The 14553-nt window shown below is 38.2% G+C and overlaps 1 protein-coding gene across 3 annotated transcripts; it reads right to left on the bottom strand.

Annotated features, from left to right (window-relative positions):
- Nucleotides 1–348: 348 nt before the first annotated feature.
- Nucleotides 349–14151, bottom strand: LOC103991689 (uncharacterized). 3 transcript variants are annotated; one of them, XR_010515100.1, is made up of 12 exons: nucleotides 13984–14151; nucleotides 13791–13884; nucleotides 12002–12051; nucleotides 9959–10008; nucleotides 9432–9540; nucleotides 8631–8691; nucleotides 8480–8532; nucleotides 6507–6599; nucleotides 5003–5066; nucleotides 3655–3762; nucleotides 3142–3277; nucleotides 2507–2645 (listed from the first exon to the last, which is right to left on the bottom strand). XR_010515100.1 is itself a non-coding variant. In XM_065192028.1 (11 exons), exons 1-11 carry the CDS (start codon nucleotides 14008–14010, stop codon nucleotides 1997–1999), a joined length of 795 nt encoding a protein of 264 aa, XP_065048100.1. In that variant the 5' UTR covers nucleotides 14011–14151; the 3' UTR covers nucleotides 349–1996. The 3 variants fall into 3 exon arrangements, 2 of the variants coding, with proteins under 2 accessions (XP_065048100.1, XP_009409490.1); XM_065192028.1 differs by lacking the exons at nucleotides 2507–2645; nucleotides 3142–3277 and adding an exon at nucleotides 349–2082; XM_009411215.3 differs by lacking the exon at nucleotides 3142–3277 and having other exon boundaries at nucleotides 2212–2645.
- Nucleotides 14152–14553: the final 402 nt, after the last annotated feature.

The following is a 14553-nucleotide window of genomic DNA, read 5'->3' as shown; positions in this document are numbered from 1 at the left end:
CCTGTTGCGGTGGAGGGGAATTTTGTATTGGTCGCCAGCCACGGGAACCGCTGGGGTTGGTCAGGTGGACAACATGTTCTTCCATACAACTCGGCAATTTAGGATGCAACCCCAGAAAGCTTCACTAAGAGTGCGAATAGAAATTGGAATCCTAACACAAAACAAGCAAAGCATATTGCAAAGGAAGAAAAAAGCAAATGTGCCCCATTCTGTGCGATTAGCGTGCGCATAAACAAGTCTAGCTACTGCAAAAAACTATGGAAAGTGGAGATTATTGGACGCTACATGAGTAACAGTGTTGATTGAGCAATGAGCAAATTTGTCCGAGACAATATAATCCAGCAAATATGATATCAAAATCATCAGATATTGCATTCTCTGAAAATAATCCGGAGATGGTTGGTTGTACATGAATGATATAGACTATCAACAGGGAATAAATCTAATAGAACACAATGCACTCGAGGGCAATGCCACCAAGTATAAGTTGTTCAAGAATAACGACAACCACTGTTTTGTGGTTCTTTTCTGCTCCCCACCCCACCTCCCTTTTTTTTTTTTATTGAACGCAAAGCCACCAGTCAGATTAAGAGCAATCACATCATTCCTTATCTACCTGTCTTCACATTATTGACTACAATTAATTCACACAGTCTAGCCAGTGTACTCCGAAATCTTCAATGAAGATATTTAAATGATTATGTCGGAGGTTGTACGCTACCAGAGCGCTTTCCGGGAACAAAAACAAGTCCGGTTGGCTTAGCATTCGAGGACATAATATGTGAAGCTTGCTGAGAAAGAGGTATTCGACCAAATGGAGGCAAGCAACACTGCTGGTTCGAAGGGTAGCCTTCCTGAAGATGAAGGCGGATGTTGGATCGGCTTACATAGTTTTCTCATGCAAGGCAGACCCCTACTCCGGTTACATACACGAAGTAATATGCTCGAACCAGTGAGTGAAACATTATGCTCTTAACATATTAACATAAAGGTTCTGTCAGAGGCCCTAAGAATATGTATTGTGAGGCAAAAGGACCCGGGCAAAATGGTCGTCCATGGACCCAAAGAGCTCCATGGAAAGAGCACGCGAGCTCTGAACTCGGTGCACTCACCATAACAGAGAGAGAGAGAGAGAGAGAGAGACTGAGGAGGTCCAAGCAAACGTACCTCAAAAGAAATGAAGGAATTGGGGACGAGGTATTCAAACTGTCATGTAGCATCACGACCCTTTTCTTTCTCACATTCATGGCCGGGCTTTCACTTGCTTCAAGGATGATAAGATTCTTCTACCACCATACCCCAAGCATATACCGCCGCAGTTAGCGTTCCACAACGATTCGCACTTTTACTCTTTTCTATCAGGCATCATCCACTGCACACTCACTTGAAACAACAGTCCAGCCCACCTCACCTCCTCCTCTGTAGTCTCTACCCCTCTTCGCCTTTCCCCACCTTTATTTCTTTGCTTGGCATGTTGCAGATGCCTCGCCATAAATGTCTCGCTGCCCTTCTGTGGCAGAACCATCTCTGTAGCTCTGGCAGTCGGATGCTGTAGTGCGATAGGCGCATGGCCTTCCGCCTCGACAATGTCAATGAGAAGCCTACCATCTCTCTCACATCCAGCATACATTCCAGGGATTCGAAGGAGAAGCACGGCCTCACAGGCTTTCCCTTTCGGCTGCTCCGGAGCGCACGTGTCTCGGCGGTAAGATTCTTCCGCCTTCTCGATACCAGGACGTCAACGGCCCTGCACCTCATCTCCAGAAGCAGAAGACAGCCACCGTCCAATGTTTACGCCGACATGACTCCACAGAGGTTTGCTCCTTCTGGAGATTCTCACCTGTCGGAGGCCCTAGAAGACTGCATCAAGTTCCTCAACTCCTCGTCGAGGAGGTCGTGCTAGACTCATCCTGCAAGCAAACTTTATGGATAGCAGCTCGACCATCAATTTTTCTATTAGCTTTGTACCACACCAGCACACTTCCAGCTCTCTCCTCTAGAAACGGTTCTGCTGTGTTGACTTTTTTTCGACTGTCAGGCTTCCCCCATCTGGTGTTGAATTCCGTGTTTCCAGTTCGAGATCTGCCAAAGACAAAACCAGGAACTAAAGTTATTGAGAAAATGCTGAAAGGAACTCTTTTTCCCTGTTGATCTTTTAATTATGAAAAAGGAAAACATGCCTTGAAAACTAAAAAAATAACAGGCCAGAGGGAATCCTAAAATCAACTCTTTCAATTCCATCGGAATCAGATACTTAGACTGCTTAAAATTGTTAGCTTACAACAAAATGTATCAGATGCCTGACAAAAAAAAAGAAAAAAAAAAGAAACGCCACCGGAACACGCTCTTACAGCCTCTGAACCTCTATCTCAATTACTAAATTAAAGCTAGAGTTTACTCATCGGAGTTGAGAGAGAGCTTGTCAATTTCTAGAATCCCATGATTGGCAGCTTTCTTGAGTTCTAGTGCAGTTTTATACGGAGGAGCAATGGGAGGCTGTACGGGATCCAAACTCTTGTAACACCCACCCTCTGAAGAATGTGGAAGCGGGTATGATCGATCAGAATCATACCCATTGAGGTCACCACACGCCAAAAATGGAATATAAACCTTGTTTGGCCCCTCCAACCACCCACTTCGGCAGTCTGTAATAGAAACATGATGTTATCCAAGAAAAACCTTTTTAGTTGAAGACGCATGAAACCTCACAGGAACAACATCTTGACAAGGATGTTTTACCAACCCGCTAAAACAAGATTTTCAAACTTAACAATGGAAAATTCATTTATCATATTTCCTTTATTGTAACATGACTACATATAGAAGTTCAAGACAATAAAAATAAGCACATACAGAGAATGACAACTCATAAATAATCTACTCAATGGAATATCATGCAACAAATGACAAGGGCAGGCATAAAGTTTTACCTCCAGTGATGTAACAAAAGTGTGAAAGCATAGAAATTGTCTAAACACATATGATTGTTGACCAAGTTAGGAATATTCCTAACACTTTATTGCGCTTAAATCATCAATTTGTATCATAATGAAAGCGTTGCCTCTGTACATTTTTGTGATACTTGACAATTGGCATGCCATAGAAGACACTTGTGGACATTCAAGTAAACAAAAGAAGTACCTCTTGGTTGAGAGCACATCAAAATTTTGATCTGTTATTATTTATACCAGCAAAGGTCAGTTTCTCTCTTCTGGCCATTGTGCCAACATATCCTCTGTTATATTTCCATTGAAGAGGTACTTCTTGGTCGATATAGCTTATAAATCAACAGAATTTACTGCATTAGTTGACATCCAATGAAATCTCATGATTAACTAATAAAGCCTATTCCTAATTAGGTCAACAATCAATCATGGTGTGGACATGCAAGTAAACAAAAGAAGAAATGTGTCGTGAGAAGCATATCAATACAGTCAAAGGGTGTTCTTCCATCCTTTTAATCTTTAAATACCTTGCTGATATCAGATCTCCAGTGGCTTGTACAGTCAAGAAAAAAAGGATTTATTTCATATCCATCTTTTTTACTTATACAGTCAAGATTTTTTCAAGTTAATTGGGGAAAAAATGAATATGCAACCACCATAAATGAAACAAAATAAATCATGCACTGTATAAGTTCAGTGAGTAGCTGACCTAAATCTTCAACACCAGAAGGACTGCCAATTTTTTCCAAAAGATGATACAAATCTTTCTCACTGAATCCTTCAGGAGGTGAATAGTTCTCACAAACTGCAAATGCCTCTGCAATAAAGATATATATAAATATATATATATAAGAAACTTGGCAGCCTAGAACTATCATAACATGCATATTAAACAAGCAAAAGGTTTGGTTTGGTTTTGTTTCAGTTTTCATAATAGAATATTTTTTAAGATACTGTCATATAGAATTGGAGAAGTGGCATGATTCCCAAGGACCCCACTGGTTGTCCCACCCTTGTCTTCCTCTGATCACCTCACATACATGTTTATGCTGGGACACCTCCCTGACCCAAGTATTGCTTGTATAGAAACAATGCCAACTTTCTTAGTTTGGTAGGCCTGTATTTTCACACCCCTAAATGGTTATATGGTATCTACATAAAATAAGGTATACACCATATCACACGAGAAGATATGCAAGCTGGGACCATATTGAAGTTTCATCACCAAATTTAAGTAATAATTGTATAAATATCTTTTCTAGACACATATGCCCTGGATTTACAAAATAACCATTCCCTGACAAAAGAAAATTGAAAATATAAGTTCCCTAATCAAGTTCATAATTATAGTACAAGGTCATTGTATATTCCTGACCGGTATTATATAAATGAGTTTGCTATACACCTCAGTGGAGATGGTCGCAAAGCACAAATGCTCCAGAAATCAGCATAAGCAGAACAAGAGGTCAAATGCATTGGACATAAAGAAGGTTTTCATAACATCCAAGTAAAATGAATCATGTAAATTCATGCATATCCCCATGTGCAATCACAGCATAATATCAGATAGACCTGTGCATCTCAATCCTTTAAAATTTAAGCATCCATATAGCAGCCACATACTGAAGGACCAGTATGCAGAGTGTATGTAAGAATCTCCCATAAAATACCAACGAGCATGGTACACAGGTGTATGCCAGGTAAGTATACTCGTCGTCGATCTTAATCAGCACATGTTGTGCAACAAACATGATCCGCATTTATCAATTGTATTATCCAAAGGACCTTTGAAGATGGCACAGTACTATGGTTGCACCATGTGACTAATGTCAGCACGATATGCAATACTTCAATCTTTGATTGCAAATGTATTTATGGAAGCCCCACACATGTAACCCAGTAACAGTGAAGGTGAATGACCAGTAATAAGTCGAGCTAGTTGGCTACATGCTAACAGTCCATACAAACTTACAGGGATAACATCTAAAATCAGCCCGAATATCAACTTAGTCACACGGTGATGTAAAAGGCATTTCCACAAGGACATGTTGCCTTACCTATACTTGAGTTACGGCTACTTTTTGGCTTTGCAAAGGTAACATGAGAAAAAAATAATTTCAGCTGCATAAGAGAAAAAAACATTCAGTTAATAATGCTGTAAACAGTATGTGAAAAACAAGCAATATTTAAGAGAGAAGAAACAATAGGAAATAATAAGGTTGTTTTTATTGAGCGTAACTTCTTTATGCGTTTACAACAAAACTTTTCCCTGAATCCTTATGAATCCAACAGAATTTTTTGAAATTGTTCCATTGGTGCAACTAGAGAACCCCATATATCTTCTTCCTTGCTTTTTCCTTTATTCCACAATAGCTTCCTATATCCTTAGTGTTCTCCTTGCAGTGTATCACAAATAGCTGATCATGCAAGGAGTTTCATCCTCAAAATGAATTGTAAGTAGATAATTGCATGTGTACCTCTGCTAATTACAGTGTTTCCTCTATCTCTTGGAAGTTTTGAATACCTAATGTACACACAGTTTCAAAATCCTATGACAAAGCAGCAACTCCAGTATGTTTGGATTGGTTTGGGGGCTTGCAGGTAAACCCAAGCCAAACCTGATCGCCATGTGTGCTGCATAACATGATCTAACACACTAAGCTACCACAAAATCTATTTCAACTTTCACTATCAAGTTTGCAATTAAGCTCAACCAGATATAGGCTTCCTCTAGGTGTACTTAGCCAGATACCTTGTAAAGAGTCTAAACCAGTTAATTATTATCTCTAGGGCAAATGATCTGTCTCAAATCCAAAGATACATAAGAAAGCACAATAAGTTTGTGGGGACTTAATAGTCTTTGTCAGGTCAAAATTAAGAGCTTAATCTGATGAACAAGAAATGAAGTAATAAACTAAAGATTAATACTATCATCTTTAAAAGAATGACCTCTTTTTATATCAACTGATCTTAGCAATAAGAAGTTTTATACTCCATAACTCGTCAACATTAAGCACAATTCCTAAGAGTCCATCAATCAGTTAGAGTGTTTAGTCAAAAACCAAGATAGAAACAATACTTGTAACCATTGATGAGCTCCATAAATGACTTTGTCACATAAAGTTGCACTGAAGATCTTTTTTCTGAAAATTAATCTCCCTCAGTTGTAGCCTCACTGTCAATCTTCAGTTTTCCTAAAAGTTAATATTGTGGACTTGAATAGATGGTATAACAATACGCTAATTTGATGTCTGCCTTTTTCGTGGCTTTTATTTCTTGCAGTGGTCAATTGCTCTCTACGGCAAAAGATCCTCATTGAAGTTCACTATGAAATGAGGCAGGCAAATTGTCAAAATCATGTACTATGTTGTAGAATTTAACATAAGGCAGGTATCAAAAAGATAAAGGGATTTTACCAGGCATCCAACAACACAATACCTGTTTAACTTTTTATTATTTAAAGTCTCACATCTAAAGAAAGCATATTTTTTTGTTTCCTTTTTCAAATTGAGATGTTTAGAAAGAGCAATTGGGAAGGAGCAAGTATAAGAAGCATCTTACTTGGCAATAGAGAAGACTTGTATCTTTACCCCGAAATATCTTTGCAATGAATTTTCCACCAACTCGAAGTACATGAGTAACGATTGTTAGTGCCTATACATAAGACAACCAATAATGGATTAGCCTTTTCAAAATGATACAACAAAGTGTAAAACCTTCAACAACTTCACAATAAATTTCATGCAACATTCTACAACTAATCCTATACAAAGTGAACAAGACTGAATCTAAGAGTCAACTAGAAAGCACTCTGGAAATACAGAAGTTGGAAGTTAAGCCCTCCATGTTTATAGTATTTTATCCATAATTTTAAGACAAAATAATTTAATTGCAGATATAGACAAGAGGGATCCAAAGTTGTTATGTTAAGAAACAATGAAATGCCAAGTAGACATTATTACTTCTAGAGTATTCACTGTCCTATCCTGGTTTTGATACTGCTATTAAGTAGAGTGGTAGTACCAAGAGCAAGTTCAGTATAATTCTTCCTATAATAGAGGGGGATCACATGAAACACTTCTGCTTGTAGTTTCCTAGAAAATCATGGCTCAAAGTTTCCTGTTCTAATCATGCAATGAAAGTAACTTTTTATGATGTAGCAGTGAAACAAACTGACAAGAGATATACAGGGTCAACCTAAATTGATTTGGTGTATAAAACAGAACTAAGACTTCCATATACAAGAACGGGTGAAGACTAACACATCCATTTTATTTTAGTCGAGCTAAAGCTTTTCCCTAATTTTGCAAGTTAAACCACAATACAAACCATCTTACAAGTCTATTTTTCTCAATAGTGTTAAATCTAACACTCCAGATTCAACTCAAGCATGACCAAGATCCATAATAAAGAATGAAATCCAACAAAAAAATGTTCAAACCATAGATCAGCTTGGGCTTGGTCTATGTATCTTTATGAAAAACAAGCCTACTTCATCTGTTTGCATCTTTTAGATGTTTTTTCCAGTTTCCATTTTGCCCAACAAAAAAAACAAAATGAAACATGTGTGAAAGAAAATAGGTATCCCAATCAAACAGAAGCCACAAATAAATTTCCTAACTATTAGAGAAGCTGCTTGCTTCACTCCAGCTCATGGTTTGCAGTACCGGTCCGTACCACCTGGTACGGGCGGTACGTACCGGTCCGATAGATTTTCGGTATGCGGACCATATGTTACCGTTCCGACACTGTAGTAGTACTGTAGTAGTACTGTAGTACTGTAGTACTGCTACAGTACTCTGCACGCCTGAATATACCGCTCGGTACACCTGGGTGTACCGAGCGGTATACCGTACCATACCGGTACCGAGTCTAGATCGAAACTCCGGTACGATACGATATTGCGAACCTTGCTCCAACTAACATGAAAAGCACCAAATTTGAAAATCAGCATGAGTTTTTTATCAGATACACTATTGTACTAGAATCCCAAAACAAAATCATGGCAGAAATATTTTATAAATGAAAAATTAAAAATAACTTCTCAGTCCATGTATGAAGTGTAGATCAATACTCCATCACAAAACCAACCATGGGATCATTAACATGGCATAACATGGTTAACAAAAGGTAAGGATCCTAGTAAAGACTTTATGCCTAAGATAGTGGAAGAGCAAGTATTAGCTAGTAAGTGATGGTAGTAAATACTATATTTAAGAGCAATACTTCATGCCATCCAGTGGTAACAGCTATTCTGTCTTGATCTGCTTCTCATCTAACCAACAACTTTTGCTGCAAAATGATCCTACAACTTCGAGATGGTTTTCAGAAATTTTACTTATCAACCTAGTTATCTCCAACATCAATAGTTCTTATTGCAGGAAACAGGCAATCCTCAGTCTGAGGGAACTCACACGTTTGAAACAGAAACCTTATTTTGGTGTTCAATCAATTTCATATTACTTTCTTTGTCTGAATAAAGATTAGAAAAGTATGACATAAAAATAAGACACAATAAATAAGTTTGCACTTACTGCCAATATAAGTTGAGACTGAACAAATTCATCCATATCATGAAGACCAGTAACTGAAATAATTAAGAGATATGAACATATTAAAGACACTAATAACTGAAATGCAACAAAAAGTAGGAATGCATTAACTGTACTATATTTACTGTCTTACCATCCGGAGCACCATCACAGACAACCAAGTCTGCCTTGCAACCATCAAAATGTCTGATTACCTGGTAAGTGATCTCTTTTTATAAAAATGAATAATAATTCATAGTACTGAAGCATAAATACAGGCACTTCCTAATGGTAATTTCCCAAAAGAGGATATTAAATATAAGAGCATTTCAGGAAAACCATATAAAAAATGTGGCTAAATATTAAAAAATAATCAAGAAAAATATAATAAAGCTAAACCTACAAATAAAAATTAAGGTCAGAAATGAATAAACATGGGAAATAATCAAAACAAGACTTCCGAAAAATGAATTGTCAGAAATGTAAACTTAAGTAATGTGATCACACAGCCTCGAACTAGAGAAAACAATAAGGAAAACAGCAACTTGAAGTTTCCTAACATTTTTAAGACTAAATGACATGAAAAACAAATTTTGACAAACTCGTTTACTCTGTTGCTCAAGAAAACCTTGCCACAGAATAGCTCACTATCCAAGCTTAGTTGCATGACTTAAGATTCATGACATTGTTATGGGAGAAGCATAAGATATTTGTCTAATTATTAAAATATATGTAAGTGGCAATGATTTGAATTTGAGTCCAATACTGGTTTTGGCAATTGGTCAGACCAGTATGGTACCAATATTCCACCATGTATTTCCCAATATCACCAAAAATAAATAAATAAATAAAATTAAACACCCAATCATTGTCAACTATATGTTAATACAAGTTGACAGATACCAATTTGAATGGTATTTGAAACCTTGAAAACAAGTGTCAAATAGAATTTTACCACTTCAGCAGTTCGAGCATTAGTGATATCACCCTGAACTTGAATAACACCATCTATAGGAGCCATAGGCTGTAAATCAATTGCAACAATAAGTGGAAGATCACTGTCCCTACAAAAAAAAACAGTCAATGAATTGAGAAGCCATGCCAAGTATACCAAAATTTCAAGGAATGATTTAAAGTATCTGTGGTCTGTACAAGATTTGATTGATCCTTTTTTTTATAAACTACTTTTGCATATTCTTCATTTTTTTCAAATAGAAATCCCTTCAATCAAAACCATCCCTCATTGTCTGAATCTTTCAATATGTATTACACCTTAATACATGAATTCTCAAATATAGAAAAGACCAGCACAGTACCAAAGGCTCCTAAAAGTGTGGAGCCAGTAACTTTTGCATAGGTTCATAAACCTTTGTTTACTTACAATCCATAGATTCACAAACCTTAATAATTAATATATTTATAAATACATAACAATTAATTATAAAAAGAAATTCAGTGATGCAAAACAAGGCAGCCTCTTACCTGCAATCTGGTGACGATTTTGCTGGAAGATACAATCTTCGACTCAAGACCTGCAGATGTAAATGACTGAAGTTGACAATGACCAATCACATAGGAAACTTTCCAAGAAACAAGGAAATCATATCAGCTAATGATTTTTCCATTGAAAATTGTTACTCATGCTATGCAAAAACTTAACATTGAATATATGATGATGTGTACCATGTATCGGTTAAACAGACACCTATTAAGCACACACAGAACGCTATAGGTGGAACAGTTAGCCATGATAGAAGAGATTTCAAACATCATTATGATTATTATAATGCAGTGAAGTACTTTCAAGACCAAATAATATGGTTTATTCATTTTACATTAGAGAGTATGGTTGATGTTGGTAATTGGAAACAGCGATTTCAATAGGCACTCAAGCGCTCACCTAGGTGCTCGGGCGAGACGAGGTGAGGCCCGAGCACCTCACTTCATTTCCAAGCGCTTCAAAGAGGCGCCACCTGGGCGCTCGCCCGAGCCCAGGCGCTAGGCGCTTCGGGCGAGCACCCGGGTTAAACCAAACAACCAAACTAGCGTTTCAGGTCTAGTTGGATCTCCGGTGCTTTAGTTGGTTCAATCGAATCAACTAAAACACCAATATCAACCTCCCAGCATCCCTCTCACGACTTCCCCAACCCTAACCCTGCTCACGATTCTGCCACCGAGATTTCTTCTCCGCTGTCGCTACCACTGTCATTGCTTGTCGCTGCCACCATCGTTGCTCGCCGCTGCCACCATCGTTGCTCGCCGCTGTCGTTGCTCTCAGTCAGCAGCCTAAGTCTTCCTCTTACTCACACTCTTCTCATTTCGATAGTATACTGTTAACAATATATTAGCAGTATACTGCTAGGTGTATACTAGTAACTATATACTGGATGATTTTGATGTAAAATTTTATTGTTTTGAATTTTAAGACTTTTTGTTACTGTGACATTGTGATTTTGTACCTTAGATTTTATTAATTTAATAGTATTTTTATTTACATAATTATATTTATTAATTATATTATATTTTTTATATTTTAGTGCCTCGCTTCGCTCGAGTGAGCGCCGAGCGCCTTGAGTGTTTTTGGACCTTGGTGCCTAGCGCTTTTTAAATCACTGATTGGAAAACCTAGTAGAAGTTTTTCCTTGCATATGTAGACTAAGCGCTGATGGGGTGAGTTACATGCAAAAGAACTTTAAACAACCATTCAGTATTTCTTTCTATCAAAACCTGATGCAGAATATCCAAATATGATGGATGGAAGGGGATCTCACAAAACATTTTAATTCAAATAATTCCAACAGGATTATCCAACGGCCTAGCTCAATCAGTTCAGATGACCAAGGAAAACCATCAAGGAGATGCATTTACAAATATATACCCAATATCATTCCTACTTCTAAATCAAAAAGATTACAAAAACAGGCTGGAGTAACCGGAGAATACATTAACGTCGGCTTCTGCATCTCTCGGCATCTCAAACAAACATAAAAAAAAAACTGACCAAACACAGCATAGGTTATTTAGGCCCAGCTTCATACGCAAAGAAAGACCCAAGTTGGATTTTATTCTGCATGGGTCGACATTGCAAGAACCTTCCGACATATGAATTAAATGCACAAAATTGAACAATAAAGGCATGCATGTAAGATTCTTAAGAACAAACATTACATCAAACAAGAGGAGTGGATTTTTACGCAGGAGAAGCCAGAAATAAAGCAGTCCATGTGAAATGCTAGTAAGCAGTTCAATAGAAAAAATGATAGCTCAGAAGGAACTCGTAATAGTGGATAAACCTTGTAATGTATGTTTTACAATGCACCAACATTAAAATTATTAGATAAAAAACAATAATGGAACTAGACCCAGTTGACATGTTTTGCTTAAAACAAAAAGTCATCAAGGAGCAATCAATAACGATAGAGGAGAGTTACTATGACCACTAACACCTAATATAATGATAAATATTCAAGAGTTATATATAGAAATCAAACCAATAGCATGGTTACAATCAGTCTTAAAACATACCTGACTCCAGCTGCCAGGAGCTGCACACAGATCAACTACGCGTTTTACTCCTGCCAAATCGGAATGAAATCTTATAAGGGTTATTCACAGTGACTGTCTTAGAATGAAACACATATATCTGGCCAATCCATAGGTAAAAAACCTATCAACTTTCTTTTTTTACTAATTGACCAGATTACATAGGTCAGCTAGATGCTACCAACTTTCCACCTGCCTAGGTGTTGTCAAAAAGATGAACCTCCAAAGATATGAATGTGACCACTCTGCCTAATACAACTAACTGGTCTAAAGGCAACTTTTCTAAGGAAATGGATTTAAGCTACTGCAATTTTAGGATATCAGAACAAATGCCCACATTTCTGTTCCTCTGTTCTCTATCTTTTATTTCTCTGCTACTTTCCTGGTATAACTGCAAAACATATTCCCACAGCAGAAAATATTTGGTTTTGCTCTTCCCAATGATATTTTTCTCATCACGGCAACACTTTTTGCTTGTCTTCTCTCTTACAAGAAAAAACTATGCTTGATTGATCCTTCAGCAGAAGCCTACTTTATTTGTTCCATGTTCAACAGCTAGTTCACCTGAATGTGCAATCTCCTATCAAACCTTCCATGTGACTTATTCACCATCACATCAGTACAAGTAGTATTTAGTATTGTTGGGGACAAAATGATGTTGCCAACACCTCGGAGCCTAATGACCAGGTCCAGACAACCAGCTATTGACACATCGCCGTCCGATCAATACCACATGGCCGAATGTTACCCCATCTCAGGTTTGACGCAGAAGGACAATATTTTCGCCTGGGATTGACGCACCATGTTCTTCATAATTAGCGCACACCACAGAGGTAAAGGTTCCTAAAGACCACTATAAAAGGGCTCCTCAGGTACATTCCACACACACAACTTTTTACCTCTGAATTGTCTGAATCGTTTGATTTGGTTACTAACTTAAGCATCGAATGAGCATTATCAGAGACGTACTCGATGTAGTTTTACAGGGATTCAACTCAGTTCGGTGAAGCTCACCATGGAACTAACTCGAAGAAAGGGACTTGGTTGGATCTGAGCCAGTTTCCACATCGAACAACCAAAATCTGACTTAACAAGTATCGATTGATTGGATCAAAGTTTCTTGTTCGTTATATAATATTGATCTTGCATTTCTTTATTAGTGCTAGATTATTTTAGTGTTTTAATATGCAACACATGTATTATTAAGTCCATCATATACGTTATGGAGTACCTTGACCATCTACATGCTACAGTTGCTTCCTAAAACACTGGAATTAACATTAAAAGTTCCCTGCGGTACTTATTGTAAAGGTAGCAAGACAAGAAAAAAAAATCTTCTCCTCAAAGTGAACAATTTCACTATGAAATTTTATCTTCCCCTTGGCTAAGTTGCACCAAACAAGAACAATTGCAAACTCAATACAATGCCCCCCCAAAAAAAGAGGGAAAACAGAAACGGACAATCAGTGCTTCTATTAAACATCAAACATGTTATTGTTATCACATTCCATTATGGTTTGTAGCTTATGCCAAAGTGTATCATTCCATGATAATATTCAAACAATGTGCGCTATACTCTTCGGCCCCACGATCTGGTTACATGCAGATTTTTTTTGCTGATAACTGCATTAGATTGCTTTCCATAAGGTTTCAATCAAGAACCAGAATCCCAATACCTTGAGCAAACCAAACGACACGGTTGCCGTTTGATCCCGATGTTCCGTATGTGTTAGGAACAAAATTAGGGCAAGAAAATAAAAGCTCCACCCACCTTCAAAGATGTTGAACTCCTCGTCGATCTGAAGGAGCTTGAAAGCACTCCGCGCGCGCCATCCCTCCTCCTTTGCCTTACGGTAGTAGATATCCTGCAACTCATCGCGCACGCGAACGCGGAACCATCAACGGGACGGCGCAAAGGACAAACCAGAGCGAGCAAAGAAACCACCGGTGGGGTTAGATCGTACCCTTTTGTCCTTGGAAGCTTTTCCCATGCTCTCCGCCGACGCACGCTGAGAACGATGCACAAATCCCCGCTCCGCTCTATTCCCGTCGGAGGAGACGGAGTAACGATTAAGTTTAGGGTTTTATAGAGGCGACCAGATCGGGCTCCGCGAGTCGGCTTAGGAAGACCCTGAAAATTCACGGTCGACGTCACCGCTCGCATACCGAACCGTTAACCAGTCCGCGGGTCATGAGTGACCGCATAAGCCGTGGAAAGGCGCGCGGGTGTGCAACGTGCCCGTGACAAGTGTCGGTCCCGAAGATTCCTCTCGACAACTAAAGGGGGCCACCGGGCTGACGCAGTTAATCGTGAAAGCGATCGTGAGTGACGTAACATGTCACGTGCTTGATGAGTGGTCTCGTTCATTGTGACGGTCGATGTACTGCCAAATATATATGAGAAAGGAATTTTCTATCATTCGTTCAGATTCAAATTGATGCATTTAAACGGACACGTTTGAATTACTATATTAATAAATCTAGAAAACAAGAACATCTCTATAATATTTATCTAATAAAAAATAGAATAACAC

This window comes from Musa acuminata, chromosome BXJ1-7 (assembly GCF_036884655.1).
Source record: "Musa acuminata AAA Group cultivar baxijiao chromosome BXJ1-7, Cavendish_Baxijiao_AAA, whole genome shotgun sequence".
Classification (NCBI taxonomy): Eukaryota; Viridiplantae; Streptophyta; class Magnoliopsida; order Zingiberales; family Musaceae; genus Musa; species Musa acuminata.
The sequence above is the reverse complement of the archived record's forward strand: the minus strand, read 5'-3'. Positions and strand labels throughout refer to the sequence as shown.